Below are 27,474 nucleotides of genomic sequence, written 5' to 3'. Positions count from 1 at the left end.
CTACACTCACATAACATTAATTCAAAGATGAGCATGTATTCATAAGGCTCTTCCCATGATCGATAAAGTGTCTTCTTTCATCGCAATTTTCTTGTTATTCTTTCTGACATTACCATCTGAAGGTAATGGCGCCGAGACACCGTCCTAGAATGGAATAGCATTAGGAATCTGAATCTGCCCAAGATGACCTTTGTGATATCGACGTGCATCCCGTTGCATGACTGATGAAGTTGTGCTGGAGCATCCACTGACTTCAAATGTCAAACTTTCTTCATTATATAGACGTGTATTTCCAGTAACTGATCTCTCACTCATGATCGTTAGGAAATGGGACCATTTTGTGATGCATAGAAAGAATATTTCTGATAATTTTAATAATATTTATTATCGTGATTTCTTGAAGAGGGACGCTGCTCTACAACCAGATGTCAATGTTCAGTCAATGTCTGGACGTTGTGATTAAAGCCGTGTGTGAATCTGAGAATTTGTTTCTAATATGATAGATTAATATATACTCGGCATCATTATTGAAGGGTCACCAAGGTATGTTTGGTGACAAACATGAACATATGCGAACAAGCGTCAACAGGTTTGAGTATCTTGACAGTGTGATTAACAGCTGAAGAACATGCAGCTTATGACTATCTCATACAGATTGGATGCTTTTGAGAAACTGGAAAAACGGACAACTACTATAAATAAAAATGAAAAGACAGTGTGATTAACAGCTGAAGAACATGCAGCTTATGACTATCTCATACAGATTGGATGCTTTTGAGAAACTGGAAAAACGGACAACTACTATAAATAAAAATGAAAAGTGCAAGATTGAAGGTGATGGAAAAAGGTACCCAAACCACAGCCTTCTCGCAGCCAGTAAAATGTCATTCTCTCTCTGCCAATAATTCAATGAGGACATGTTTGTTTTTTCATCTGTTTCTTGCAAAGATTGTAAAAAAACAAAACTTTTCAAAATAGCTAGAACTGCCAAACGAGACGAGCCTAGTCCCGCCTTTATAATGTTGACAGATCTTCGTGTAATTTATATGGATATAATGAGAATAATAATAATATATTTTGCGTGCGTTAGAGTGTTTATCACAATTCCATCGATATCACAGCGGGGAACAACCTTATAATGGACCACATACACTGTACCAATAGGGGATATTGATCCCCGGAGTTCCGTTGGATGAACCACGGACCTACATACAAGTCCGTGGATGAACCAACCTTATAACACCTAGGTTATATCACATAGAATATATGTAAGATTTACAAAAATGCAAACCAATGTTTAAGTTCATACCCACATGTTCAAATGACAACCTTGGAATGGCCGACCCAGTGCTGAATCATCAGAATGTCCTTACCGACCTGTAGATTCTGAAACGCCTGTCCCAATTTGATTGTTCTTTCAGTCAGATTATTGAATCTCCGTTGGAATTAACCTCGTTTCCTCAACAAAGATCGAAATTAATTTGATTTGTCTGCACCGTCATCTGTCGTAAGTCCATCCTCCCATGCTTTTACCGCTAAATCCCTGTGAGTGGATGGGAGAAAAAATATTTCAGAGCTTATTGAACCTTGTTCCCTTCACCAGTGCCAGTTAACAGGCCCCCTGTGTGCTTCACATATAGAACGCTTCTGGTGACCCAGCAAAGATGGGAGAAAAAACACACCAAACTTTACTTTCCTTGTGCTGTCCAACTGTGACATTAATTAGATATTAAGTTTAGAGACTACAGAGTGTTTTTGTTCACCTGATCCCCAAATTCATGGTCTTCTTAATGTCTAAATAAAACTTTCAAGGATAGAATGAACGAGTTGGGTTTAACACAGCTTTGAACAGTATTCCAGTAATTCATGTCTGCTTAATGTGGGAGGAAAGCCCCAAGTGATATTGGTCTCAGACGTTTACCACTTTGGTGAAATCCAGGAGCTCCAAACCCACAATCATAACGCTCTGTGGTGCGTTCAAGGGAATTGCAACACCTGAGACAACTGGGCCACCCTACTCCCAGTTTTACCTGTAAGTTAAATCAACTGTACATGTAGGCCAAAGAATAAATAATGGGACACATCAATAAAAGAAATGTCTTTATTGAGGAAATCAATAATGACTACAATGACTGGGGGTAAATGCATCTTTTGAACTGGCAATAAATACCTACAGCTACCAACATTATTGGCAAAAGTAGGGAAAATATCACATTTTGTCATGGTTAACATATTAAGTAACAGAAAATGATTTGCATTATTACCAAAGAGTTTATCAGATTCCATCTTACATTAACAAAACATATGATATGAAGTTAGGAAGCTTGAATTGAAAGTAAGCACAGTGTTTCGGCCAGGATTTAATCAAATAGTGCACATTTGAACATTACTTTTCAAAAAGTGTGCCAAAAATATCTAAGAGTGTGAACTGAATGATGACATGGAATGAGGATAAGATATTTCATGGTTGCCACTCCTATAAATGCTAACCATTAAACACATCTCATAGCAGCAATTGATTTCTCTGCAAAACAATGCTATTTTCCATTCATTATACACATTCCTAAGAATAGCTATAGCCGATGACATTTTTGTTCTAAGAAATCAAGAAGCGAATTAAGAAACGTTCAATGTTTTTAAGCATTTTGATGGATTGGTTAAAAAAATATTCAGTGAAGATTTTCTAGTATTATTGTTGCATTAAATATGTTTTTTTTTAAATTAAACATATCACTGACAGACATGCCCCAATGTATACACACTAGCGTTTATTCTTAATACTTAAATCTTAATTTCCACAAATATGAGTGAATGGCAAAGCAAGTTGCTTATAAACAAGGAATACCATGGACTTTAGACGCCAGTTTAGATTTGGTTACTCAGAAGGAAAAAGAAATAGTACTGGTTACATAAACAATGCATGCGTATAGCATGGTTTGTATGGTTTCTATTAGCAAGCAATAATTGCATAAAAAGACAAAATAAATATTAAAGAGCAACTCAGGAAATGTAATCAACACACAAATAATGTTAAGAGATAGGGGAAAGGACAAAAATAGGACTAAAATAAAAATGAAAATTGTTCAAGTAAAACATACAAACAATTAGGGACAGGTATTGGAGGTTTAAAGTGTAACACAATATTTTGCGATGCACAAGGCGATACGTATCACGATATATTGTATAGTTATAAATTTGGAATTCAGCAGCAATCTGATTAATTAAGGTATGAATTGAAGTTCATAAATGGAACAAAATAAGATGCTGGTACAACATGATGTTTACTCAGTCAATTAATACACAGCCAACTTGCAGCCCTGGATGCATACTGCAGGGTAGCAAAGGCATTTGGCAAGAAAATAACCTTTAAAAAAGAAATCGCTATTTGACATCAACTGATATATCAATATATGTGATCGATATATATGATATTGTGATACGTATCATGGAAAGAATGAACCTCAAATTACCAAAATACTGATAATACCGCACACCCTTACAAACAAAACTGTAAAACAACTAACACTGATCTGGCATTGGGAAAAAATAAACAATGACTAAAACTTTGTAAATACAAAATGATGGAATGTAAAGCAGGAATGATTTACTCCAGATCAAAATCACAAAATATTGACAATTCAGATGCAGTCTTTCCAATGTTGCATAAAACATGATAAAAGCTGATACATGTAGTGCCTTTGATATTGTTCACATACATTCAGAAAATTGTAGTCCACCAAAACATAGTACCAGTTTTACCATCAACGTGTTAACATGTAAACATGTCAGATATAGTATCAACAATAGTTCAAAGTGAGCTTGACCAATAAAGCATCATGGCCATACCAGTGCTCACACCAATGCACACACCAGTGCACACAGCAGTGCTCATACCGGTATCCATACCAGTACACACAGCATTGCTCATACCAATACACATAACAGTACCCATACCAGTGCATGCAGCAGTGCTCATACCAGTACCCATACCAGTGCTCATACCAGTATCCATACCAGTGCACGCAGCAGTGCTCATACCAGTGCTCATACCAATACACATACCAGTGTTTATACCAGAACAAATACCAGTGCTCATACCACTGTTTACCAGTACCCATACCAGTGCACGCAGCAGTGCTCATACCAGTATCCATACCAGTGTGAATACAAGTACAAGCAGCAGTGCTCATACCAGTACCCATACCAGTGCACATAGCAGTGCTCATACCAGTACACATACCAATGCTTATACCAGTGCACGCAGCAGTGCTCATACCAGTACCCATACCAGTGCACATAGCAGTGCTCATACCAGTACCCATACCAGTGCTCATACCAATACACATACCAGTGCACGCAGCAGTGCTCATACCTACCCATACCAGTGCACGCAGCAGTGCTCATACCAATACACATACCAGTGTTTATACCAGAACAAATACCAGTGCTCATACCACTGTTTACCAGTACCCATACCAGTGCACATAGCAGTGCTCATACCAGTACACATACCAATGCTTATACCAGTGCACGCAGCAGGGCTCATACCAGTACCCATACCAGTGCACATAGCAGTGCTCATACCAGTACCCATACCAGTGCTCATACCAATACACATACCAGTGCACGCAGCAGTGCTCATACCTACCCATACCAGTGCACGCAGCAGTGCTCATACCAATGCCCATACGAGTGCTCATACCTGTCCATACCAGTGCTTATACCAGAACAAATACCAGTGCTCATACCACTGTTTACCAGTACCCATACCAGTGCACGCAGCAGTGCTCATACCAGTGCACACAGCAGTGCTCATACCAGTATCCATACCAGTATGAATACCAGTACATGCAGCAGTGCTCATGCCAGTACCCATACCAATACACAAACCAGTACCTATACCAGTACACATACCGGTGCACACAGCAGTGCTCATACCAGTGCACACAGCAGTGCTCATACCAATACACATACCAGTACCCATAACTGTTGAACAGTACCACTCGTAGTTGATAATTCAAACAGTTTGTATGGTATGACAGATACATGTATAATCATGACATTATCATGCATTGTATTACATTAGTATCAGTGATGTGTTTCAGCTCACTACAGCATGCTAAACAGGTTGGACATCTCTAGGGAAACTAATAGTATACTACATCATGTATATGATGTAACCATGGTAACATAACAAGAAGATATATTTATATTTATAACATACACATAGTAACAGACATGGCAAGTTGCATACATTTGAATATTAAGTACATAATCAATCCCCTATATCATCTACATTGCCAACTTCAAGTCATCACATATTAAAACATGTCCTAGCCTCTCTCGCAGTAACATATTGTTTCAAGTTGTACTGTTTTTACTACAGTACTGACAGACCAAACATTAATATTCTACGGAGCCTAGATTTTTTGGGTAAAATAAAAACTATTCCAGAAAATACTAGAAACAAAAATCATTTTGCTTCAGGTTTTAACAAAAATATATAATTGTTTACTGAATGTCAAGAACAAAATGGGTTGTCAATGATAGAAACTAACTAGTTTTGTCTACTAGTCCTTATAATGATAACATATAGCAAAACCCTTAAAAGTGGCAAATTTCTACAGGTCTTTAGAAACACTAACTATTGGGCAGTTTGGCAAGGACTATAGGACTAGTGTCCACAAAATATTGTTTGACTCTCCCTCTTAGAGCATGTAGAGAAAAAGATGAAGATGTTGAAGGAATGACAAAACAAATATTCTCTCTTCAACACCCCCACCCCGAGAATATTAAATAGCAAGTCCACAACCATCTAACCATGCTAACATGACTAAGGAAGCTAAAGAGATGCTATCACATTTTCGTTATCATGTTCATAATTTCACATCATAAATATTCACTAGCCATTGGATGCATCAAAGATTATTGCACATAATGAGGCGATTTTGATTATGAAATCATAGATAAGGCTGATGTTAAAACACTGACATATTCTAAGGTAATAATCATGATGACACCTAACTACACATACTTAAATATTTTGAGACCCGTTAACATCTGGGTTAGAATTGGTCTTCAGCAACCCATGCTTTTCGTAAGAGGCAACTAACGGGATTGGCTGGTCAGAATCGGTGACTTGGTTGATGAATGATATCGTATATGAAATGTGTAAATTTATGCTCAAGTTGTCAATCACTGGATTGACTGGTCCAGAGTTGATTATTTACAGGGCCCATCATACAGCTGGAATATTGCTGAGTTTGGCGTTAAACAAACAACAAATATTTTGAATGACAGGAAAAGCAAGAATAATTCAGTCAAACTTTTGCTAAATGCTGAAAATATGCAAAATAAGGCGATCTCCTTCAAATCAGGACTAACACTAGTAGAAGTAGAATATCCCCTCTATCATTGGATCATGTTGATAGAGTAACATGTTCAGACATTATCTCTCAATATCTGTGTTTAGACATGTCTCATAAAACGATAACTTCATGTAGATCTAGCCATCAGAAATAAAAGGGGGAATTGGCTCGGGCCATTAGGCAGTACCAGAAAGTGACTGAAACTGTTTAAACACCACTTTGCTTTCTGAAAATGTATCATGTTTATCAATCTAACGGGTAATAATAACCCTAATTACACAGAGACAATGTCTCAGATTCACACAAGGCACAAATTGCAATGTCTAGTTCTTGATTGGAAACAGGTATGGAACTGTGGCAAAGACTCCTAAATCTTTTGTCTTAAACAAGAAGTTTTGACAATGACCCTTTGGCTTTGATCCTTAATTTTGAACACTGTTTGGATCATTTATCTCAGGAACCATATCCCCATGTCACAATGTGACAAATTCATCTCATCATGTGAATATATTAAGTAAGGACTGTCTTGCAATGTTTCCCTTCTTGTAACTAAGTCACGAATAAATAGATAATCTATACTAACACAACATTAAATTAGCCAGTCATGAAAGTCTGTCTGTATGTCCCCAACACTAATGTTCAGTCAATACACCTATTCTTAACCATGTTAACATGCTAAACTTGCATATGACATGATCGTGGATATTTTGCAATCTTAACATCATTGATTTGGTTAGGGACATACAAGTATGCCATTTGGACATTTAAATTATATAAAATTTTGGCAAGACATGTTTCTACCCCATCACTAAAATTGAAAAATATTTTTGGATGGCAATCAATTAATGTCCTAGAAAATGAGCTGATCTCAAACATATTGATATTTTTCTACATGAGACTTGTCTAGAAGAAGCATTAACTTAATGTGTTGTATATTGTGCGAATTGTCCTTAAAATTTTAAGATGCATTACAGTTATTTTAGCAAATCTGTCATCATGGTCATAATAGTTTTAAGTAAAATATAACATAATCTTAAGAAATACATGACTCAAGTTGGCTAGTCAACTTTGTATATTCTTTGGCTTAATATTGTCATTCTAATTTATTGGCACCATTAGCAAACCTTCCTTTATGGCTTAGAGTTGATATCGGAACATACTGTATTTTCTGTTTGAACTGAGAGACATCTGGTCAACACCTTTATATATTATTCATAGTAAACAGGATATATTTTTGTACATTCCTCAACAAAATGTTCAAAAACAATTGTGTATACATAAAGCTGTATCATTTTAAACAAATAACATGAAAAATCATGATAAATATATTTGGCAAATGGACAAAATAAATGTTGATCTTTTGAGCAAGGCATACGACTGGAGCGTTATTCAATAACTTCTTGATCAGAATCGCATTGTACATGTTGAAGATCTCTCAACACTAAAGTCAGGCATGCTCATAGCACGTGTTTCCCGAGGAACACCTTCTTGCATTTCAACATCCTCAATCCCAGAACTGGGGGCAACTTTGGGATTTGGTCGTAGTTTGAGACTTGTGAGACTCATAGTCCTTTTGGTAACCCATTCAGACAGGGTTTCCTCCCTTGGTCGTTGTTCGATGACTTGAAGAACACACGACCTCATTACACCTGGTAGCTCCCGAACAGGTCGTTCACGAAGCACAGCATCTCGAAACAGTGAGATGATTTTACCACATTCACTAGACGACACCTTGTAGCAAAGTTCCTCCAATTCCAGACGTTCAAGTTGGGGTACTTCATAAGCTTTTGGTGTAACACTGACTAGCCAAGAGTAATCCACTCCTGTTGTACGGCGTTTATCTTCATCCTCCCTATCTCTATTCCTTTTATCAATATCACGAATATGAAACTCTAGTTCTGAGAGGAGAGAATCAGCAACCATCACATGCTCATCTTTTTCAGGTGGTTTGTAGGTGTCTGTGGAGAGCCATCGTCTGTTCCAAAGAGACTTGAACGCCATCATTCTAGTTTTACCGCTACCAATTCAGCGATGTGAGAACATTCACATTTTCATGTCTGATTTCTTTCTGTAATCAAATACAAATGATATTCTTAAATCATTGTATATGCTGCAATGAATACAGTAAAAACATAATTTGATTACATTGAAAGTCAGTGAGAATGGACTGTAATATGTGTCAAGGATCCAAGCTTTGGGGTTACCTATCCTAACCCTGAAACAACTAACCCTATGGATTGAAGAGGCATGCGTAAATATGTCTATACTAAATAAGTTTTCTTGAGATATATCTAGTTTTTAGGAAACTAATTAGATCTAGGTGGCGAACAGATTCTATAATACCAACTATCAACTGACTATAATCCTGCCTCCCTACCCAGGCAATAATTTTTAATACAACTGGTCTTATCTATAGGAGACTTTATAATCTATATATTTTGGTATGTTAGAAAAATATCTTCATACATATATGCATAACTCTATGACATTGAATATGTTATAGTAATATTTTCAAGAGCAACTCAATCTGTCATTAGGCCTAAAGGATCCGTGGTCTAACGGAATCATAACAGATTTAAACTGACGGATTGAACAAGTTGTCTGATCGTGTATCCCCTTGCAGTAAACAATTTTAAGAAATGCTACTGTTTGCCGAAATACGACTGACTACTCGCATTGTACCCTTCGATACCAAGTCTGTTATGGCTAGTACAGCTTCAGTAGAACAAAACGATTCATCAACAACTTCACTATTGTTGACACCCGTCATTGATGCAACATACGTCAGAATCAAAAGTTTAAAAACTAAATCCAAAACATAGACAATACGGTAAAGAATGAATTACCTTATACGGACATAAACGGACAACAAAATCACCCTTTTCCGCACAATAGGTCTCACCTAAGACACAAGGCAGGTTCTTCCTTGGAATAAGTTTGATAGCAGACGCGTTTTGCGTGTAGAGACACGTTTTATTTGATTGGTTAATTGGGTTTTATTGCAACCAATCATTGCTGGTTTCAGCAAAAAACACCCATGGCCATAGTAGCTTCATTTTGATTGGTTCATATATTATCTTCACCCAATTGGACTCATCGATACGTTACTCAGCATAGGAAACCAGGAAATATGGCGACTCACCACCAACCTGCGCCTCATCAGAGACCAATTCAACAAGACTGGGCTAACAGAGAATACATAGAAGTGATAACCTGTAGCATCAAGAAAATATCAGATTTCTTGAATTCATTTGGTGAGCCAGTTTGTATCATGCTCGTGAAATTGTGTTGGTTCATAACACTTGACACTGCTATGACAATACACATCCTCTAAAGTCGGAAGTCTAATGTCAACAATAGTAGATTAGTCAATGAAATATGGTGACATTGGTTTAGGACCTATACATTCTACTACTTTCATAGTTGGGACAAGGCCTCGCTGTCCAGTTGTAGCAAGTTGAGTCTTAATACTTGGAATAGTATTATGTTTGGGGTGCAGGCTAAAACATCACCGATATCTCAGTCGAAAACGATACGCATGGCACTAGTGCAATATAGGGGGGTATGTATTTTAGCATTTTTTAAAGGTTCCTACAGGGGGGGGGCACTTAAGGCCCTATATGTTTGGTCGTGCCATAGACGGCGCAAATAGGGTAATTAGAAATGGGATCCAAACCATGGATATGATGGAGCACAATACTCGTTTTTTTATATAATACTGATCATGCTGTTGTTGACAAAGTGTCGAAAACGTGGAAGTAATTTTTCTCTTGCATTGTTATCTTGCCTGTATCTTTGACTACAAAATGGTGGCGACTGACTATGCTGTGTATGATTTACTTTAGTATGAAGAAAAAAGGATGTATGCATGTAGTCGGTGTCATTCACTATGAGACATTTTTACTCCCAATCTATTTCGCACAGGTATTGCAATACAGATATCTGTATCACAATATATTGCATTACATGTTTTGTCAATGCACAACCCTAGTTGTGCTCATTCTTTGCCTCTTTCTCTGAACATAATGTGGCATTTACTACACTGTAGAGGACCGCCTCTATGGTCTAGTGGTAGCGCGTCCACCTGGGGAGAGGAAGGTCTGGGGTTCGATGCCGGGCCACGTCATACCAAAACTTGTTAAAAGATGGTACTTGATGTTACCCTGTTACCCTGCGCTTGTCTAAGGTGCTAAAACGAAGACTGGTAGGCTCGGAGTCAGTATACTGTGTCTGAGTGGGGTATTCATGTTAAACTGCGGCATGGTATCTCATTGAGCTAGCACTATAAATCGGCATCAGTCCAGACTAGTACAAGCAGCCACACATTTCACCTCACCTACACTGTAGAGTACTATACTTGAACTTTCTGTCATCCTTGTTTCAGACATGTCATGCCGTTCAAGACTTGCCACTCTGAATGAGAAGTTGTCAGAATTAGAGCGAAGGGTGGAGTATATCGAAGCAAGGGTGAGTACACTCTTCCCTTCTTATCAAATCATATCAATACAAATATAAAAATCCTATCAATACAAAATCAGAAATGTTATCAGTACTAACACTCCCAATAAATATGTGTACCCTACTCATACACGAGTCCCAAAGAGGGGCAGGTCAGCTGAAATTGCTTAGGCAGAAGACGACCTCTTAAACCTTTAAAAGTAACGACTGCCTTTGTGGTCTAGTGGTAGAGCATGCGCCCGGAGAGCGGAAGGTCCGGGGTTCGATCCCCAGCCGCGTCATACCAAAAGACGTTAAAAGATGGTACTTGTTGTTACCCTGTCTGGTGCTTGGCATTAAGGGGCTAAAACAAGGGCTGGTCGGCTCGGAGTCAGTATACTGTGTCTGAGTGGGGTATTCATGTTAAACTGTGGCATGGTATCTCAGTGAGCTAGCACTATAAATCGGCATCAGTCCGGACTAGTACAAGCAAACACACACGTACATGCATGTCGTTATATAAGTGCAATAATCTTGGACGCGACGTTAAACCCCATTTCACCCACTCACTCACCTTTAAAGTAACCTTTAACATGTTTAAGACTCTTCTGATGTTTAATTCTTTTATGAAAAGTAAAGCTCATGTATTAGTCATGTTAATATTACTCATTACTCATACTGTGGTAATCTTTTTAACATTTTCATTGGATGTAATGCAATTCTTAACCATCTGGAGAAGTTTTGTAATTGATCATGGCAGACTGTGTTCAACAAGTTGAAAAGAATATATTGTAGAAAAACCACACATTTAGATCTGCTACCAAAGTGTTATAATATAACTATTACAAACATTCAATAAACAAAGATATACAATGTAATTTAATGAGTTCCTTTTCCATGTCTACATTGTTTGCCTGAGTTTGTTTAGATGCCATTTTGTTGTCTGAAAATTTGATACTTACATCTAACATGTCCAATGTCCCGCCTGCCTCAACTTCAATGTTAGAAATAGAAGTGATGCAGATATACAAGTTTACAACCAATGATCACTGGATTCTTACCTCTGAATATTGCTTGCCAGCTGCATAAAGGTTGATTGGATCCCCTAAATCTGAATACTAAGGCTTAAAAAATGGCTTCAATGGCTTTTGGCAAAATAGCGCTGCCTTTTTTTTTTCTTTTTTTTTCAAAATGGAAATAAGGACAAAACCTGCGGTGGACTTAATGATGGTGCAGCAGTGCCAGAGAACCAAGACTATTTTGTTTTATTAGCCTTAAGCTTATGCTTATAGTTTTAACATGCTAAATTTCTGAATTCATACATTCTGAGCAATCCCCCTTGTCTCTTCCTGCTTCTGCAATGAAACACATTTATTTCAAAGATTCAAGCATCATTGTGTTGCTATAGCAGATATACACAACCATCATCATCATATGTACATTCTTAAAATTGACGCAGGGATGTTCAATCCACGTTGAGTAGCATATCAGTTATTATATTATGGCTTAATCATCTGAATCAAACTGATGTAGCGGCTTAAGCCTATTTATTATAAAACCTGTTGGACAAACTTGTCCTTTGCTCTCCTTCATCTTGACATTTCAATTAATTAGTGGGGCGGTCGGGTAGCCTGGTGGTTAAAGCGTTCGCTCGTCACGCCGAAGACCCGGGTTCGATTCCCGACATGGGTACAATGTGTGAAGCCCATTTCTGGTGTCCCCCACCATGATATTGCTGGAATAGTGCTAAAAGCGGCGTAAAACCATACTCACTCACTCAATTAATTAGTTGATTGTTTTAATTTTAACTTTCTTACTGGACTAGTAATGTTCATCATTTTCATACACTGCATGAATTTCAGGTGTATTATTACCATGAAAATTATCTCCATTATCTCATGAAACAAATATCTTTCTTTTCAGATAACTAAAGGAGAGACACTATCATGATCCCATCAGTGAAGCATCGATGGCTTTTCATGTGTACAGTTTCATTGTAGATCTGTTAACTGTGTTTCAGGTATGAAACGTTTAAACCCAGGACTGTGTAGCAGGTTTCAAGACAATCACCTGCTCTACCTGTAATCTCATGGGTCCCTTGCAACTACTGCTTGAAGCAGAATGGGTTCCCTTTCAAAACTGTCTGTCTGCAATAGATTCAGTGTAAAAGTGTCTCAATGACAGCCAGTACTTTTGAATATGGAACTACAATACCAATCTGGTTGAAGGACTAGTGATTTTAAGATTTCCGAATCAAGGGCAAGGGAGGCATGTTAGTCTTTTCTGTGTTGAATAGAGAAAAGAAATAATTTGTTTATAATGTACAATCGTGGTCATGCCTATCTGGTTTGAAAGTATGAAATTATATTGATATGAACATTGACATACTAAATATTTTAGAATTTTTGTGGTGTGTGCGAAACCATTTTATATTTTTATTACATTTTGTACTAAGAATTTTTTTTCCTACGTTTTTTTTCCTGGGGTAGTTTGAAAATGTTTTAATTCACCATGTATAATGTCAGTTGCTGAAATTTTGAAATATTGAAACATTTATTGTACCATCAAGTCTTGTTTCCGTGTTCAAAGAGCCAATTACAGATGTCACATCAACAGCCTATTGCTCTTCTGTAGTCAACTTGGGCATCTGTCAAATATGTAGTGCTTTGTGATCTGATTGTAATTGGTATTGAATCACTAGAAGTTATGATTGATTGAGACTTTAATAAAATTGCTGTGTCTAACTGCGATAGTGATATACTTTTTTTGCTCAGTTCAAAATTCTGTGCTTTGAATTGAGGCTGAAACAACTCGATTCAAGGAGGCACTGCAATATTAATTTCAGGAATACAATTGTATTGTGTGTTGTTTCATAAATTGTTTTAAGTATCTGAACAGAATTGTCTTCAAATTGTTATTGACATTTTTTGGTTTTACCATATAATTGTTCTGTGTGGTGCTGTCAACATAACACTTGACATCACAAAGGGATTTTGGAAAATTAACCACCTTTGGTTTTTCATCAAAATTAGAATATATTCAGAACTTATTCTGATATAGTGTATTGAGATGTGTAATTGTACTGAGATGCATCTAGTATCTTGACTTCAGTATGTTCTGTGCATCGTTTCTGTCATAGATCATATTAGAATAATAAAAATTGTACTATTACATAAAGATGAGGTTTTGGATAAAAAGCGAAATTCTGGGAAAAGATTTTACTCTGAATATTAACTTGCCCAATAAAATAGATGCAGCAACTTGCTAGAAAAAAGTCAGTATCTTTGTGTAATTTACACAAATTATGAAGATATTTCCACACTTTTTTCTTTTCACATTGTAAATTATCAAAATGCTTCTTGCAATTATGCATGCTTGTAAGATATTTATTTATATTCTCTGATGTAGAAATAAACACATTCTCTAGATTTGCTGTATCATGATTTATTGGCTAAGACACAAAGTTTGTGTACTTTTATTAAGCCAGGAGACTGGTTGATGTATATGGTCAAAGGGAGATAACCTGACTGCATAGTTGCAGGATCAAGCACTAACATCAAATTTTCGAAGCAGAACAGCTTTTAACAGCAAGTTTAGCAAGAATTGTTCTCTACTGAACCATATTTTTATTTAAGCGAGGAGACCTAAGCCAGGTTGATCTGGTCAAAGAACAGGGAGATAATCTGACTGCATCAGTAGCAAGTTTGAGATATCAAGCACTAGGAACGTGAGAATTTTTTGTACACTGACCATACTTTCACCCGAGCTACAAACTTCTGTTCAGTTCAGAGGGCTATGAGACAAGAGTGAGGATATTCTGTGTAAAAAGAGATTCTCCTTTTGGGGGTCGGGATTAAACAGCATTAAATTACTGTTAAACTTTAATATGATGGTTGGCCATTATTCCCAGAACACGCATGGCATAGCATACACTCTGCTGCCCATTTAGAAATACTTGCTACAGTCTTCCAAGTAGTTGCTTGATCATGTTGATACACTGCTGCATTTATAAAATGAAATAACATATGATGGAGTAGGATTCCGAGATTGTCAGGACCGTCTCCCTGGTATAGTGGTAGAGCTTCCGCCCGGAGAGCGGAAAGTTTGTGGTTTGATGCCCAGCTCGGTCTTACCAAAAGACGTTAAAAGATGGTACTTGTTGTTACCCTGTCTGGCGCTCGACATGAAGGGGCTAAAACAAGGCCTGGTAGGCTCGGAGTCAGTATACTGTGCCTGAGTGGGGTATTCACGTTAAACTGCAGCATGGTATCTCATTGTGCTAGCACTGTAAATCCGCATCAGTCCAGACTAGTACAAGCAGACACACACACACACATGCATGCACATCGCTTTATACATGCAATAATCTTGGACGCGACGTTAAACCCCATTTCACCTCACCTCCTTGGTTGTCACATATTCTTCCATTTCACAAACCATTTATTTCAGCAATATGGTAGGGAGATTCCCTGTGTCTGTCAGATGGCAACTTTGTCAAACAAATGTTCTCCGAAGAAAACAAAACATGCACTCAACTGCAAGATTTTATTCAACAACTTTATACTCAGCTTAATACATGATAAATGGTTTTTATTCTGTTAGGTGGCATGTTACAGGGTCCTGTGTGTTATATATACATCACAACACCACAGAAACGACAGGCACCCAGCTGGGCACATGCCATAATCAATCAAGCAATGTTAATTCATGGAAGTATATTTGCACATTCAGGTTTCCAAATCAAATAATCAATAGAAATATACAATGTGTCTACACTATGATACAAAAATAATATGATATACAGTTATCTTGAAAGCAATGTTGGTGCCATTAAGCATGTTACAAGAGATATACACAGGGATTCAACTTATTTGGCCGGTGAAATCAAATGATTGATGACATGAAATTCATCACAGATTCTGTCGATTTTAAATACTTTGTATATCAATAAACTGGGTAAAAGCAGGTGATATCCTACAAACACATATCAAACTCAGACCTGACACCTTTCTGCATCAGAGATGCCATATTCCATAAAATCAGCTGCAGGTTGCATATTTCACTGAGCATGCAATAGACATGAAATGGACGAAGAACTGAAAAGGGCGACCCTCTTGTTCCTGACAAGCAGTGCAATCTACATGACTTGCATGCCTCATGTTTTGATTATAGCCACTGTCAGCCTTGGTGCTATATGTGGAGAGTTGAATACACAACTCGTATATCACAGCAGTAACAAACCAACTATTGTTCTGTTTGGTTGTGGAATATGAGCTATCTAATCCTCACAACAGCTCACTACTATTTAAAGATATGATGGCTAAATACAACATAGGTAATTTATTAATCTACCAAGCATTAGTATGTCTGACAGTTGGATATTCAAAACCCATCGAGCATAATGTCAGTGAAGATATAGCTTCAATGAATGCCTTTCTGTTCCAGCACCACGTACTTGGGGAGAAATGGTTACATGTGCATGTCAGACATCCTTATGTTGTTTAAACAAGCGAAGAAGTAAACTGGAGTTTAGAAAGGAGGGATGTGAGGTAGATTACTAAGACGTAACATTCTAGTATCAGGTGTGTGATAATGTAAAGGTTGAGAAACAATTTGTGTTTACAAATATGCATGCCTGCTCTTGGCATAAGGAGGCCATTGAAGATGCTTGCAGTAGTGGCCTCTGAACATTCAGGATATATATTTACAACATGCAACTGCTAAAACAGTATCACAGACAAAATAGTAATAAATTCTAAATATAAATAAATATCACAGATAGCTGCATCAAGATAATGAAAGATTCTTTGCATTATTTAAAAAAATGGAAAGATATGTCCAATTCATGAAATGGTTTTGATAATTGTGAAATTCAAACAATATTTTCCAAAACATATGCTGTATTGTTTTGGCATTTGGCTCTGATTTTCATTAAAATGTTTCCAACAAGAAAATTATCATATTTTGCATAGAGCTAAAAACAGATTCTCGTGATGTCAAAGATAAAATTGGTGGTAGTTCATTACTGAAAAAAATCCTGAAGCTGCCACAGTGCCCAGTGTCCCAAACATGACATGGTACAGTCATTGTACTGGTGATAACTACGTGATTGTCCTGACAATGACATGATTCACTAACGTCATCAGGATGTTAATTATGACTGCAGACTGAATTAAACGTTTACAAAGTTATGCTCAATAACAACTTGCATAATATTAAATATTTTCATGGCAAATCAAGGCAAATTTAGCTCTAGAATGGAATTTGACATGGAAACATTTGATTCTACGGGCACGTCATTCTCCAAATGCTGCCTTAAAATTAAAGACCAGACTTAGTATGTGTAAAATAAATAAATTTGCAATTCCAAGAGCCTAACTCTGGTCAAGATAATCTCTTGACTGCACTACTGCAATGCTGTCTGTTCCAGAACTTCCATGCATATATCCTCATATGCACTGTAGCACATTCTCCGAGTTCGATGTCAGTGGTCACAACGTAATTAATGTGAGACGACCACATGGACACAGGTCTATACATAATGGTTGAGTCTGTTGGCGCTGACTGGCCTGTTCCGAGTCCTGTACGATCGGGGTGATGTTGGGCGGAGTCGGGCGAGGTACGGACTGTTCTGTAACTGAGGGGGGGATACGGAAGCTGAGGCTGAGAATGGCCGACTGTTGACACTGATCCGTGTCTTCTTCCTCTTGGGTGAGTGCTTCCTGCGTAGAAACACCCTGTCTGTGCCTGCTGCGTTATCGGCGTACCCGTTGTGCGGAACGTACTTCAGCTCGTGAGACGGGCTGTGTTTAGACCCAGGGACAGGAAGGGTTGGGTCGTCCTTCCCCAGCATGATGGTCACATTCTTTGGTGAGCCGTGGCGGCTGTTCTCATTGGTGAATATAAGTCCTGAAATAAGGAAGAACTAGTAAGTGAAAAACATTGATGGGAAAACTTCCACATTTAGTCTCCTGACATGTAGGCTACAGGTGCGTGGTGTCTAACAGTAACATGGCTGACAGTGACTTGGACTACAAGCCAAGCAGATGGAACTTGGAAGGTGAATGTAAGTGAATTAATGTTATTTAACACCAGAGTCAGCAATATGCCAGCTATATCACGGTGACCTGTAAATAAGCCTTGATCAAGCAGACCAGTGACTACACAAGAATGCCGACCCATGGAAGCATGATGAGACGGACTCAGCCAAGTCACAAAGCCTACACATTACACCTTAAACAAGCACATGTTACTGGGGGCCAATTTTACTGGAAGTAAAGGTTGAATGTAGTGGGGTGTTGGGAGCGCGACCCATATATCATGACTCCATCCCAGGCTGGACGTCTTTAACAGCTCAAATATCACCAGACATGATGCTATCAAGTAGAATTCTTTTCAACGGAACTGTATAGCATCTTACAAACAGACAATCTGTAGTATCTCTTCATATTACTTTCTAAACAATTCACTATATTAAACAGAACCTTTGCAAGCATACAATTAGGAAAATGTTATGTTTTAATTTTGTTTATGTCTCCAACTCTGCTAACAGATGGTCCCACCTGAGTTGAAGAGTTCGTCATCCAGGGTCATGTCGTTTTTGCAGCAGTCACAGTTGTACACAGGGCAGGGCTGGTGGAGCACCTCACTCATTGTGTGACGCATGAAGGCCGAGAAGGACGCGTAGTCATAGGCACTGTACCGACCATGCCAGGCGATGTACCCTGAGGCAAGAAAACAAAACAGCATCTCATTACAGGCTGCACAAAGGACATCAAGCATGTGAAGCACAAAGGACATCAAGCATGTGAAGCACAAAGGACATCAAGCATGTGAAGCACAAAGGACATCAAGCATGTGAAGCACAGAGGACATCAAGCATGTGAAGCACAAAGGACATTAGCATGTGAAGCACAAAGGACATTAAGCATGTGAAGCACAAAGGACATCAAGCATGTGAAGCACAAAGGACATCAAGCATGTGAAGCACAGAGGACATCAAGCATGTGAAGCACAGAGGACATCAAGCATGTGAAGCACAGAGGACATCAAGCATGTGAAGCACAGAGGACATCAAGCATGTGAAGCACAAAGGACATCAAGCATGATGCTTTTATCAATATTCCAGCATATTAGGAGACACCAAGAATGGACTTCCTATTATGGACCCATTTAGGGAATCTAACGTGAGTTTTCAGGATGAGAAAGAAACATGAACAATTGGCAACATCACAGCCCCTCTGCAGGGAGTTGTAGATTAGCTCCCTTTATTTCCTACAAAAACAGTTCTCTAACATACATCATATATTGCATTGTCAGTACTTCACAGGTTTTGTAAACACTACATTCTTCCATCAACGAGGAGTGTAGTGTATACAAACCTGTGAACTGTTGAAGATGCATATATTGATGCATGACAGGGAGTTTAACAGACTTATTCAGAATTGCAAGCACAGCCATCTTTTGTGACCCTGAGTCCACTACGGCCCTCACAATCCGCCGTGACCTACCATCAGGGTGGAGGAAGAGGAAGGTGGGGACACCCGCGATACCCAGCAGCTCCGTCAACTCCATCTGCCGCTCGCCCTCCAGGTCACTCTCTAGTCTCATACCTACAACATACACAGGGTTTCTACACAGACCTACAAGGCATTATTAAGACTCTGTTCCCAGGCCATGCATGTTAAATTATAGCCATGCTGATTGGCTAAATGTCACAATTGCAAACGCAATCTCATCATATGCATATTAAAACATGGTGTACTTTAGAACGTTCCCTTCTCTATGATGCGAATTTGGCAGATTCAACTATCAACAGCACTTGACGATCACTGGACGGGAGATAACCCTATGGTTCAGGGGTGAGAATCTTCCACGGATCCGCGAATTTCCGCGAATTTTAGTGACTGCGAATCTGTTAAAATCTCATTGCTTCCCCCTTAACACCCCCAAATTATGGACATGCTCCATTGCAAAGATGTTTCAGCTGAAAAGGGAAATATTCATTCTCATCCCTGATGGTTGCAGACCATATACAGATTGCATACAAATTTATATATTTACTGATCTTTAAAGACATTTTGAACTATGAAAGTATACATACATTTTTATGTAATGTAAACTTTGAGATTGGCACTTGCCAGGCAAAAGGCTTTTTCAAGGCAAATTATCCATTTTCAAGGCAGAATCTAACTTCAAGGACCTTTCAATGCAGGCCTCACTTTTTCAGAAAAGTTCAAACGTTGATACAGTGACCAACAGGAACAATGGCTGAATACACAAAAAATATCACCAAATCTTGGATACCACTGTAGCTATAGCTGCTGCAGCTGAGTTAGTAATGCTGATAAAAATACTATCATCATCTGCTAAAACATCTGACCTGAATCAGCTGTGAATCTCAGTCATATGTTAAAGTAAATATTGTTACTGTGATCCTAGTCCAATGACAATGTACCCTGCTTACCAGTAGGCGTCTTGCGGACATTATTTGCAGCCTCGTAGACGTTGGATGCACACTCGTTGGTGCAGTGCCAGACCATGCCGTCCTCGCGCCAACCATTGGAGGTGATGAGATGGATGAGGCTCTTCCTGTCTGCCACCGATACGCCGGACATGCCGCACGTCACGGCAACAAACGTAAACTGTAACACAGAGAAATAAATGTTACCCACACAGGTGGCTGTCCTAGGATCTTCAGGTCTCCTGCTAAAGTATTTGAATCCAGAGAGCGTCAGCATCTTTGACATCAGGGTTATGACAAGGACTTCCATGCTTAATTATTGGAAGTCCAAGTGTCCAAGTGTATATATAAGTTTGGATACACAATATTCAACATGTAGTGTTTCCCAGAGACTATTTCCACCAACCAGTAATAGTAGTTTTGTTGTGATTCACCGGTACACCGGTGCATCGTCGGCAAACCTTGCACAATACGATATCCGATACACTTATTCTCATCGATTCTCATTTAACTTCATGTTGATTGTCCATGTTGATCTTGCATAGATATCAATAAGCAAGTACATACTATTTTTATTATTCCTCCAAACTGTCTTGTTTCGGATACGAAACCTGCCTGATAGCAAGACTGACGGCTGCCTATCAAAATACCGTACGTAAACTTGTTCGTTTCTTATTTTCTTATACAGAATAGTAGGCTTGACTCAGTGTCATGTTGATGGGTATTAGTCAGTTACCAGTTGCCCTCCTAACCTTAATGAGCGAGCCTATGGACTCCATTCTGTCAAATGACAGAATTTCGTTTTTTCCGTACAGAATGTCAAATATGCAATACTGAGATACATATCATATGGTGGCTTCTGTAATGAGATACGTATCATATGGTGGCTTCTGTAATGAGATACGTATCATATGGTGGCTTCTGTAATGAGATACGTATCATATGGTGGCTTCTGTAATGAGATACGTATCATATGGTGGCTTCTGTAATGAGATACGTATCATATGGTGGCTTCTGTAATGAGATACGTATCATATGGTGGCTTCTGTAATGAGATACGTATCATATGGTGGCTTCTGTATCAAGATATGTAGTGTATCGTGGCTTCTGTATCAAGATATGTTTTGTATCGTGTGACACCTGTATGGGTACATCCTTAAGTAATAGTATAATTATTTTACCTCTTTAGCAGTTTCCCTGGCAAATCTTGTGTAGAAGGACATGATCTGTTGTGAAGGTAGGCACCTGCATAGATGAAAAGCAAGCAAGGTTATCTTGACGAAAGAAACTCTACATGCATACTCCAAACAAACAATCAATATCTCAATAAAACAAAAGTCAATAGATTCAAACACAGGACATGGTGAAAGTACAAATATCTATTTAGTCCTGAGATGTGCAATATACTTAGATGAAGTCTTTTACAGGCATTTAGAAGTTGGTAGGACATGCTGACTTGCAACCTTTATGGCTAACAAAAAAGTCTTCGATGAATAGTTAACCGTCGTACACATTATAAGGCTACATAGAGATACAGCAGAGCTGCCTCACCATGGTGTCCAGAAGAGTAGCACAGTGGGATGCTGGGGTTTGTGTGCTCCCATGAGGGGCTTGAACACCCCGTCGAACACATCCAGGAGGCTGCAGGCGGGCGGTGGCACGTGTTTCTGCAGCAGTCCCTGGTTGGCCAGCTTCTTGGCTACCTGCCGCTCATACATGATGGAGTCCTGGTACTTGCAGCAGCCGTACGACGGCCACCTGCAACACACAACATGACATGCTACACCTGTCACGCCTGGTCGTCGCAAGCCAAGGCTTCCCCAAACACCTAATGCACCTGTCAATGGGCTTGGCTGCTGAAGTCAGGAATACCCCAGCAAGCTGTGAAGTGTAACCGACCGCACGAAGGTAAGCCAGTTGTTGACCACGTTTATTTGTTGTTTAACATCGCACCAGCAATATTCCAGCCACGGCGGTCTGTAAATAATCGAGTCAGGACCAGACAATCCAGTAATTGACATCATGAGCATCGATCCACGCAATTGGGATATGATGACATGCATCAACCAAGTCTGCATGCCTGTCCACCCGGTCCCGCCTTTTATGGCAAGCATGGGTTGCTGAAGACCAATTCTACCTGGATCTTCATGGATCATGCAGGCAACTTGCCTGCATGATAACGTGTTCAATTACTAGCTTGCCGGTTGAATGCAACCGATAGCCAACTTAGCAAAACCTACATCCTGATACGTTGAACTTGTATATATTAGATCTATGTGTCATTGAATGGCTAAAAAATTGTATAAATATCATGTATATATGTTATGAAAGTGACCCTTGAGTTTATTCGTTTCATTCATGCATGAACATCCAGCAACTCAGATATGAGTTGGCCGTGACCAAAATGCAAATGTCCAATTGGCCAAAAATATTTCCAGATCAATGCAGGCAAGACAGCAGGCAGTGGACACACATACAGCGTTTAGTCAGGTGTAACCCATCGTGGCAAAACCTTCATCATCAGAGTCACAGATGCATTTTAATTCCTGAAGTCATCATTGACAAGAAATTTATCAATATCTATTACAATGATATTCATAAACATACTTATCCTGCATTACATAGGTAATGTAATCGATTTCATTATATGCAAATGAGTTAATGATTTATCAATTTGTAACTGATTTGATATTTATAAAATTATCCTGCATTCCATATAATGCAAGAGATTACAATACCTATGGAATGCAGGATAAGAGAAAACTTTGGGAAGTCGGGACCCAGAATCTCCACAGGGCATGTAATATGGTGCTGAATCTCCTTTCAAAGATACAAGACGATTTTAACAGGTTTACATTAAAGGAAAAAGTTTCTTAAAAATACTTGGGTAAAGGCGGTTACTTTACATGAAGCCTACAGCCCAGGCAAAGTATTTCTGTGACGTTCAATCAGTGACATTGGGTAATCTGATCTGATGTGTTGAGGATGTGACTACAGCCAGACAGCAAGACATGGCGGACTCACGTGGTGTCCTTGTTGTGTATGGCGTGGTAGCAGTAGAAGGAGAAGACATTGCGGACTCACGTGGTGTCCTTGTTGTGTATGGCATGGTAGCAGTAGAAGGAGAAGACATTGCGGACTCACGTGGTGTCCTTGTTGTGTATGGCGTGGTAGCAGTAGAAGGAGAAGGGCTTGAAGGGCGTGGCCAGCAGCTCCACGGTGTTGGACTCCTCGCTGGTGCCCTGGGGCTTCTCACTCATGGACACCAGGGACAGCTTGTAGTTGGACTGCTCCAGGCCCAGCTGAAACATGGCAACATCACACATCCGTCAATACAGTCAGCTGGGTCTATTGGGGTTGAACTGTTGTTTGTTACATAGAGTGTTGTCAGATTAATGTGGGAGGAAAGACTCAAGTGATGCAGGCTTCAGATGTTTACCACTTTGGTGAAACAAACAGGTATGGGTATAGTGTTGGCAAAAACACCATGCCACAGGATTCTGGTATGCCCAAGGGACACAACTCTGCACAGTGAAGTGCAGTGCCGTAAGACAACATGGCCACATATGACCCCAGTCATCGTATGTTGATTAAACAAGTTTACAGCTGAATACCAAGATCTCAGATTGCAACTGTCACTTCTAAGATCAAGGCCTACAGTTTACAGTCATGAACACACAGCTGTGTGGTACACTTCCTCACCTTGATCCTGACTGTCTTGACCCCGGAGTGCATGGCGTTCCCGTACTGCTTGCCGTCAATGAGGACCTTGTAGCTGGAGATGACCATGTCGGGGTTGGACTGCGGGCACTGCCAGCTCACATGGGCAATCAGGTGACCTGCAATACACAGTGAATATCAACTTCAGCCTACTCACACAGACATGCCCAGTGTAACAGGATATGCAACTGAAACCGCAAACCACCTCTTCTACTGTTAGAGAGCATTGCAGCACCTACCTGTGTACTGTTTGAGAGCATTGAAGCTCCTACCTGTGTACAGTTTGAGAACATTGAAGCACCTACCCATGTACTGTTTGAGAACATTGCCGCACCTACCTGTGTACAGTTTGAGAACATTGAAGCACCTACCCATGTACTGTTTGAGAGCATTGAAGCACCTACCTGTGTACTGTTTGAGAGCATTGCCGCACCTACCTGTGTACTGTTTGAGAGCATTGAAGCACCTACCTGTGTACTGTTTGAGAGCATTGAAGCACCTACCTGTGTAATGTTTGAGAGCATTGCAGCACCTAACTGTGTACTTGGAGGGCATTGAAGCACCTACCTGTGTACTGTTCGAGGGCATTGAAGCACCTACCTGTGTACTGTTCGAGGGCATTGAAGCACCTACCCGTGCACTGTTTGAGAGCATTGAAGCACCTACCCGTGTACTGTTCGAGAGCATTGAAGCACCTACCCGTGTACTGTTCGAGAGCATTGAAGCAGTCCTCTAGAAGCTCCTCAACTCTGGTCAGTGTGTGTGCTCCCAGGATGATGTCCTGCAACATGAGGATGGTGAAGATTTATGATGTTTACGTTTTCAACATGTACAATGTGAACCTGGAAATAATTAAGTCTTGGTCAGGCAAAACACTGGTTGATACCATGGAAGTCAATCCATTCAGCGGGGGTGGATTGACATACAATCAATCACTTCACACATCAGTCAGCTTATTTTAGATCTCCAGTGGGTTTTCTCATTCAGTTATACCTCTATGAACTTACATCATTTTTCTCTGCTCTGATTGGATGAGCCAGGGCACCAATCTTCTTCAGCTTATGGCCCACTGCTCGTATCAACCTGGAAGTGAAACGGTGAGGTGAGGTGCGTCCAAGAGTATTGCACTTTTATAGTGACAGGCATGCACATGTGAGTGTGGCTGCTTGTACTAGTCCAGACTGATGCCGATTTCATAGTGCTAGCCCACTGAGATACCATGCCACATTTTAACATGAATACCCTACTCAGACACAGTATACTCCTAGCCAACTAGTTCTTGTTTTAGCCCCTTAATGCCGAGGGGCAGACAAGGTAACAACAAGTACCATCTTTTAACGTCTTTTGGTATGACGCGCCCGGGGATCAAACCCCTGACATTCCACTATTTGGGCGGACACTCTACCACTAGACCACGTAGGCGGTCTGGAATTAGTAAGAACAGGGTCACATATCTACAATTATGTAAGCCATTTGGCCTAATGTATTCTTTAAATATACTTAAAACCTGTTAAATCCTTTGCCTCCAACATAGTTTCAAACAGTCATTTTGATGGATGATGTCTAAAAGCTGGATCTCACCTGTCCCGCTTGTTGACGAGATCACAGGTGATCTTCTCGATCTGTCTGCGCTCCTCCAGGCCTGCGATGGTGCTGCTGATGACAGGGGGGTCGGGGGACAGGGCAGGCTGCATGCGGATCATCTCCGATCTCACCACATCACTCGTACCATATAACTGAAACAAGACACTTCCAGGAAACACTAGTAAACACTGGTAAAAGCAGTAAGTTAGGAGGTTCAATGGTTCCAGCTGAATCAGGTACACAGCAGCTCTGTACGGCCACACATACCCTGGGGATTTCTTACACGTAGCCTCAAACAAACATTTCAATATTATCCATTCATTTAAAGAGAATTAGGAAATGTAAATACCCCTTTCAAGTTTATCCAATGGATAAGTAAATAAAGCAAGGCCTTTCAATTTTTGCTAGTTGGTATACAAATTATTTGGCATAAGGGCTGGGATGGGAAACTCGGGTACTTGGGACAGGCAGGTCCTGAGTAGGACACGGGTACCCACAGGACTACCCGGACTCACTATAGCTCAGTGGTTAGACCAAAAGTCACTACTGTTCGCATTTCTTTCTGAAGACGCACACATTCCTTTTGACTTTTTTATATTGGAGTAAAGATAAAGCTTCAGTCAGCTTCAGTGTACACATGATCTGATCATTTGATACATGTATGTAAATAGTTTTGGCCAGGGCTGTGGTAAAACAATTCCCAATTAGACATTTTGTTCCCAACTCTTGAAACCTACAGTGGGTACCCGGGTAGGGTCAGGTAATAGGGGGTCAGGAACCCAGGTACCCGGGTAGCAAAGTTGGACTCGTCCCAGCCCTACACCCCCCACACGCCCTCAAAACCATCTAAAACATTGTATAAATGGCCTCACAAGTGAATCATGCAATGATGGCTGCAACTCACATGTGTTTCAAGGTAGACAGAGTAATTTCCCTTCTTAAGATGTTTAAACTCGGCCTCGCGGGTGTCTGGATGGATGGGTCCGATACTCTGCACCAGCTTCTCAGTGTCCTCCTCCACACAACACAGCTGAAACAAGTGTACACGGTCACACACAACTGGCATTACACCATATGTACCACCCATATATATGTGTCTAGCAATCTCACTGACTTACCGATGGCTATCAGCGTGGATCCAGAAGTTCTCTCAGAGGAGGCGTGCATATTTTATTTGTCACTGTTGTGTTGTTTATCACCATGAGATAGTTCGAGTAGTATAATATTTTTACACTAATATCCCTGACCATCCATAAAACTTCCAAATGCACGAATGTTTACAATACTGTAAAAGACGTGGGTGTGCACCATTGCGCGCATCTGGATGTTTGTGCATCCATACAAGAGAAGAGATAACAAAGATCACAGTCTCACACAGCCATGCACTATTAACTTGATCCTCACTGTACAGCTGTCTGACTCACCCGGTAGTGTTTGACCTTGATGCCCTCCGTCATGTAGGGAGCCTCCCAGCCCACCCTCAGGGTGGAGCTGCTCACGGAGGGGATGCGGAAGATGGCGGGTGGCTTCACCCCCGGCCACGGCACCACCAGGGGCTCCGAGGGCTTGCTGTTGAGGCGTTCCGTGGCAGTCAGGGCTTGCACTTGGAAGGAGTATTCTTGGCACCACTTGCCATGTGTGAATGTGAAGCTGAGCTGGTCTGCATTCAAGATGGCCTCCACAATTCCGTTAACATAGACCTTATAGCCTGTGACTAGAGCGTCCCCATATGTGTTGGGCTTGTCCCATTGGATGGCAATGTAGCGGAAGTTGCATGCCCTACAAGAATAAATACACGTGATACATGAAAAAGATATTTCTACATATTTATTTCAATCGAAAATCACCAATTGATGAGCAGATACTTCAGAAATTATTTACTGTCCCACTGAGAAAGAAAAT

At 39.9% G+C, this 27,474-nt stretch overlaps 3 protein-coding genes across 4 annotated transcripts in view; 1 reads left to right on the top strand and 2 right to left on the bottom strand.

Moving 5' to 3' along the window:
* Positions 1-2,087: 2,087 nt before the first annotated feature.
* Positions 2,088-9,326, bottom strand: LOC124136322 (protein RD3-like). Of its 2 annotated transcripts, none has more exons than XM_046502223.2 (2): positions 9,271-9,326; positions 2,088-8,436 (listed from the first exon to the last, which is right to left on the bottom strand). In XM_046502223.2, the coding sequence occupies exon 2, from the start codon at positions 8,370-8,372 to the stop codon at positions 7,773-7,775; it is 600 nt and encodes a 199-aa protein (XP_046358179.2). In that variant the 5' UTR covers positions 8,373-8,436; positions 9,271-9,326; the 3' UTR covers positions 2,088-7,772. The 2 variants fall into 2 exon arrangements, with proteins under 2 accessions (XP_046358179.2, XP_046358178.2); XM_046502222.2 differs by having other exon boundaries at positions 9,215-9,319.
* A 135-nt stretch (positions 9,327-9,461) lies between these two features.
* On the top strand, positions 9,462-14,233 carry LOC124136323 (protein BRICK1-like). Its single transcript, XM_046502224.2, has 3 exons — positions 9,462-9,622; positions 10,753-10,835; positions 12,729-14,233. Exons 1-3 carry the CDS (start codon positions 9,499-9,501, stop codon positions 12,753-12,755), a joined length of 234 nt encoding a protein of 77 aa, XP_046358180.1. The 5' UTR covers positions 9,462-9,498; the 3' UTR covers positions 12,756-14,233.
* A 1,103-nt stretch (positions 14,234-15,336) lies between these two features.
* The window catches only part of LOC124136325, a 104,723-nt gene continuing 92,585 nt past the window's right edge, over positions 15,337-27,474 (bottom strand). The window contains exons 54-66 of the mRNA XM_046502225.2: positions 26,997-27,351; positions 26,477-26,602; positions 25,570-25,724; positions 24,996-25,071; positions 24,688-24,769; positions 23,971-24,107; positions 23,413-23,570; positions 21,820-22,026; positions 21,450-21,513; positions 20,272-20,449; positions 19,316-19,417; positions 18,368-18,529; positions 15,337-17,714 (exon numbers count right to left, since the gene is read on the bottom strand). Coding sequence (XP_046358181.2) covers positions 17,338-17,714; positions 18,368-18,529; positions 19,316-19,417; positions 20,272-20,449; positions 21,450-21,513; positions 21,820-22,026; positions 23,413-23,570; positions 23,971-24,107; positions 24,688-24,769; positions 24,996-25,071; positions 25,570-25,724; positions 26,477-26,602; positions 26,997-27,351 — 2,179 coding nt within the window. The 3' untranslated portion in view covers positions 15,337-17,337. The remainder of the gene's footprint in view (positions 17,715-18,367; positions 18,530-19,315; positions 19,418-20,271; positions 20,450-21,449; positions 21,514-21,819; positions 22,027-23,412; positions 23,571-23,970; positions 24,108-24,687; positions 24,770-24,995; positions 25,072-25,569; positions 25,725-26,476; positions 26,603-26,996; positions 27,352-27,474) is intronic.

Source organism: Haliotis rufescens, unplaced genomic scaffold (genome assembly GCF_023055435.1).
Source record: "Haliotis rufescens isolate VD_foot unplaced genomic scaffold, xgHalRufe1.0.p SCAF_22, whole genome shotgun sequence".
In the NCBI taxonomy this organism is placed as follows: Eukaryota; Metazoa; Mollusca; class Gastropoda; order Lepetellida; family Haliotidae; genus Haliotis; species Haliotis rufescens.
The sequence above is the reverse complement of the archived record's forward strand: the minus strand, read 5'-3'. Positions and strand labels throughout refer to the sequence as shown.

Excerpts from the sequence above, each read along its gene's own strand:
- LOC124136322 (XM_046502223.2), bottom strand. The coding sequence starts at position 8,372 with ATGATGGCGTTCAAGTCTCTTTGGAACAGACGATGGCTCTCCACAGAC.
- LOC124136323 (XM_046502224.2), top strand. The coding sequence starts at position 9,499 with ATGGCGACTCACCACCAACCTGCGCCTCATCAGAGACCAATTCAACAA. Across the intron at positions 9,623-10,752 it reads AGATTTCTTGAATTCATTTG|ACATGTCATGCCGTTCAAGA; the intron begins GTGAGCCAGTTT and ends TCCTTGTTTCAG. Across the intron at positions 10,836-12,728 it reads TGGAGTATATCGAAGCAAGG|ATAACTAAAGGAGAGACACT; the intron begins GTGAGTACACTC and ends CTTTCTTTTCAG.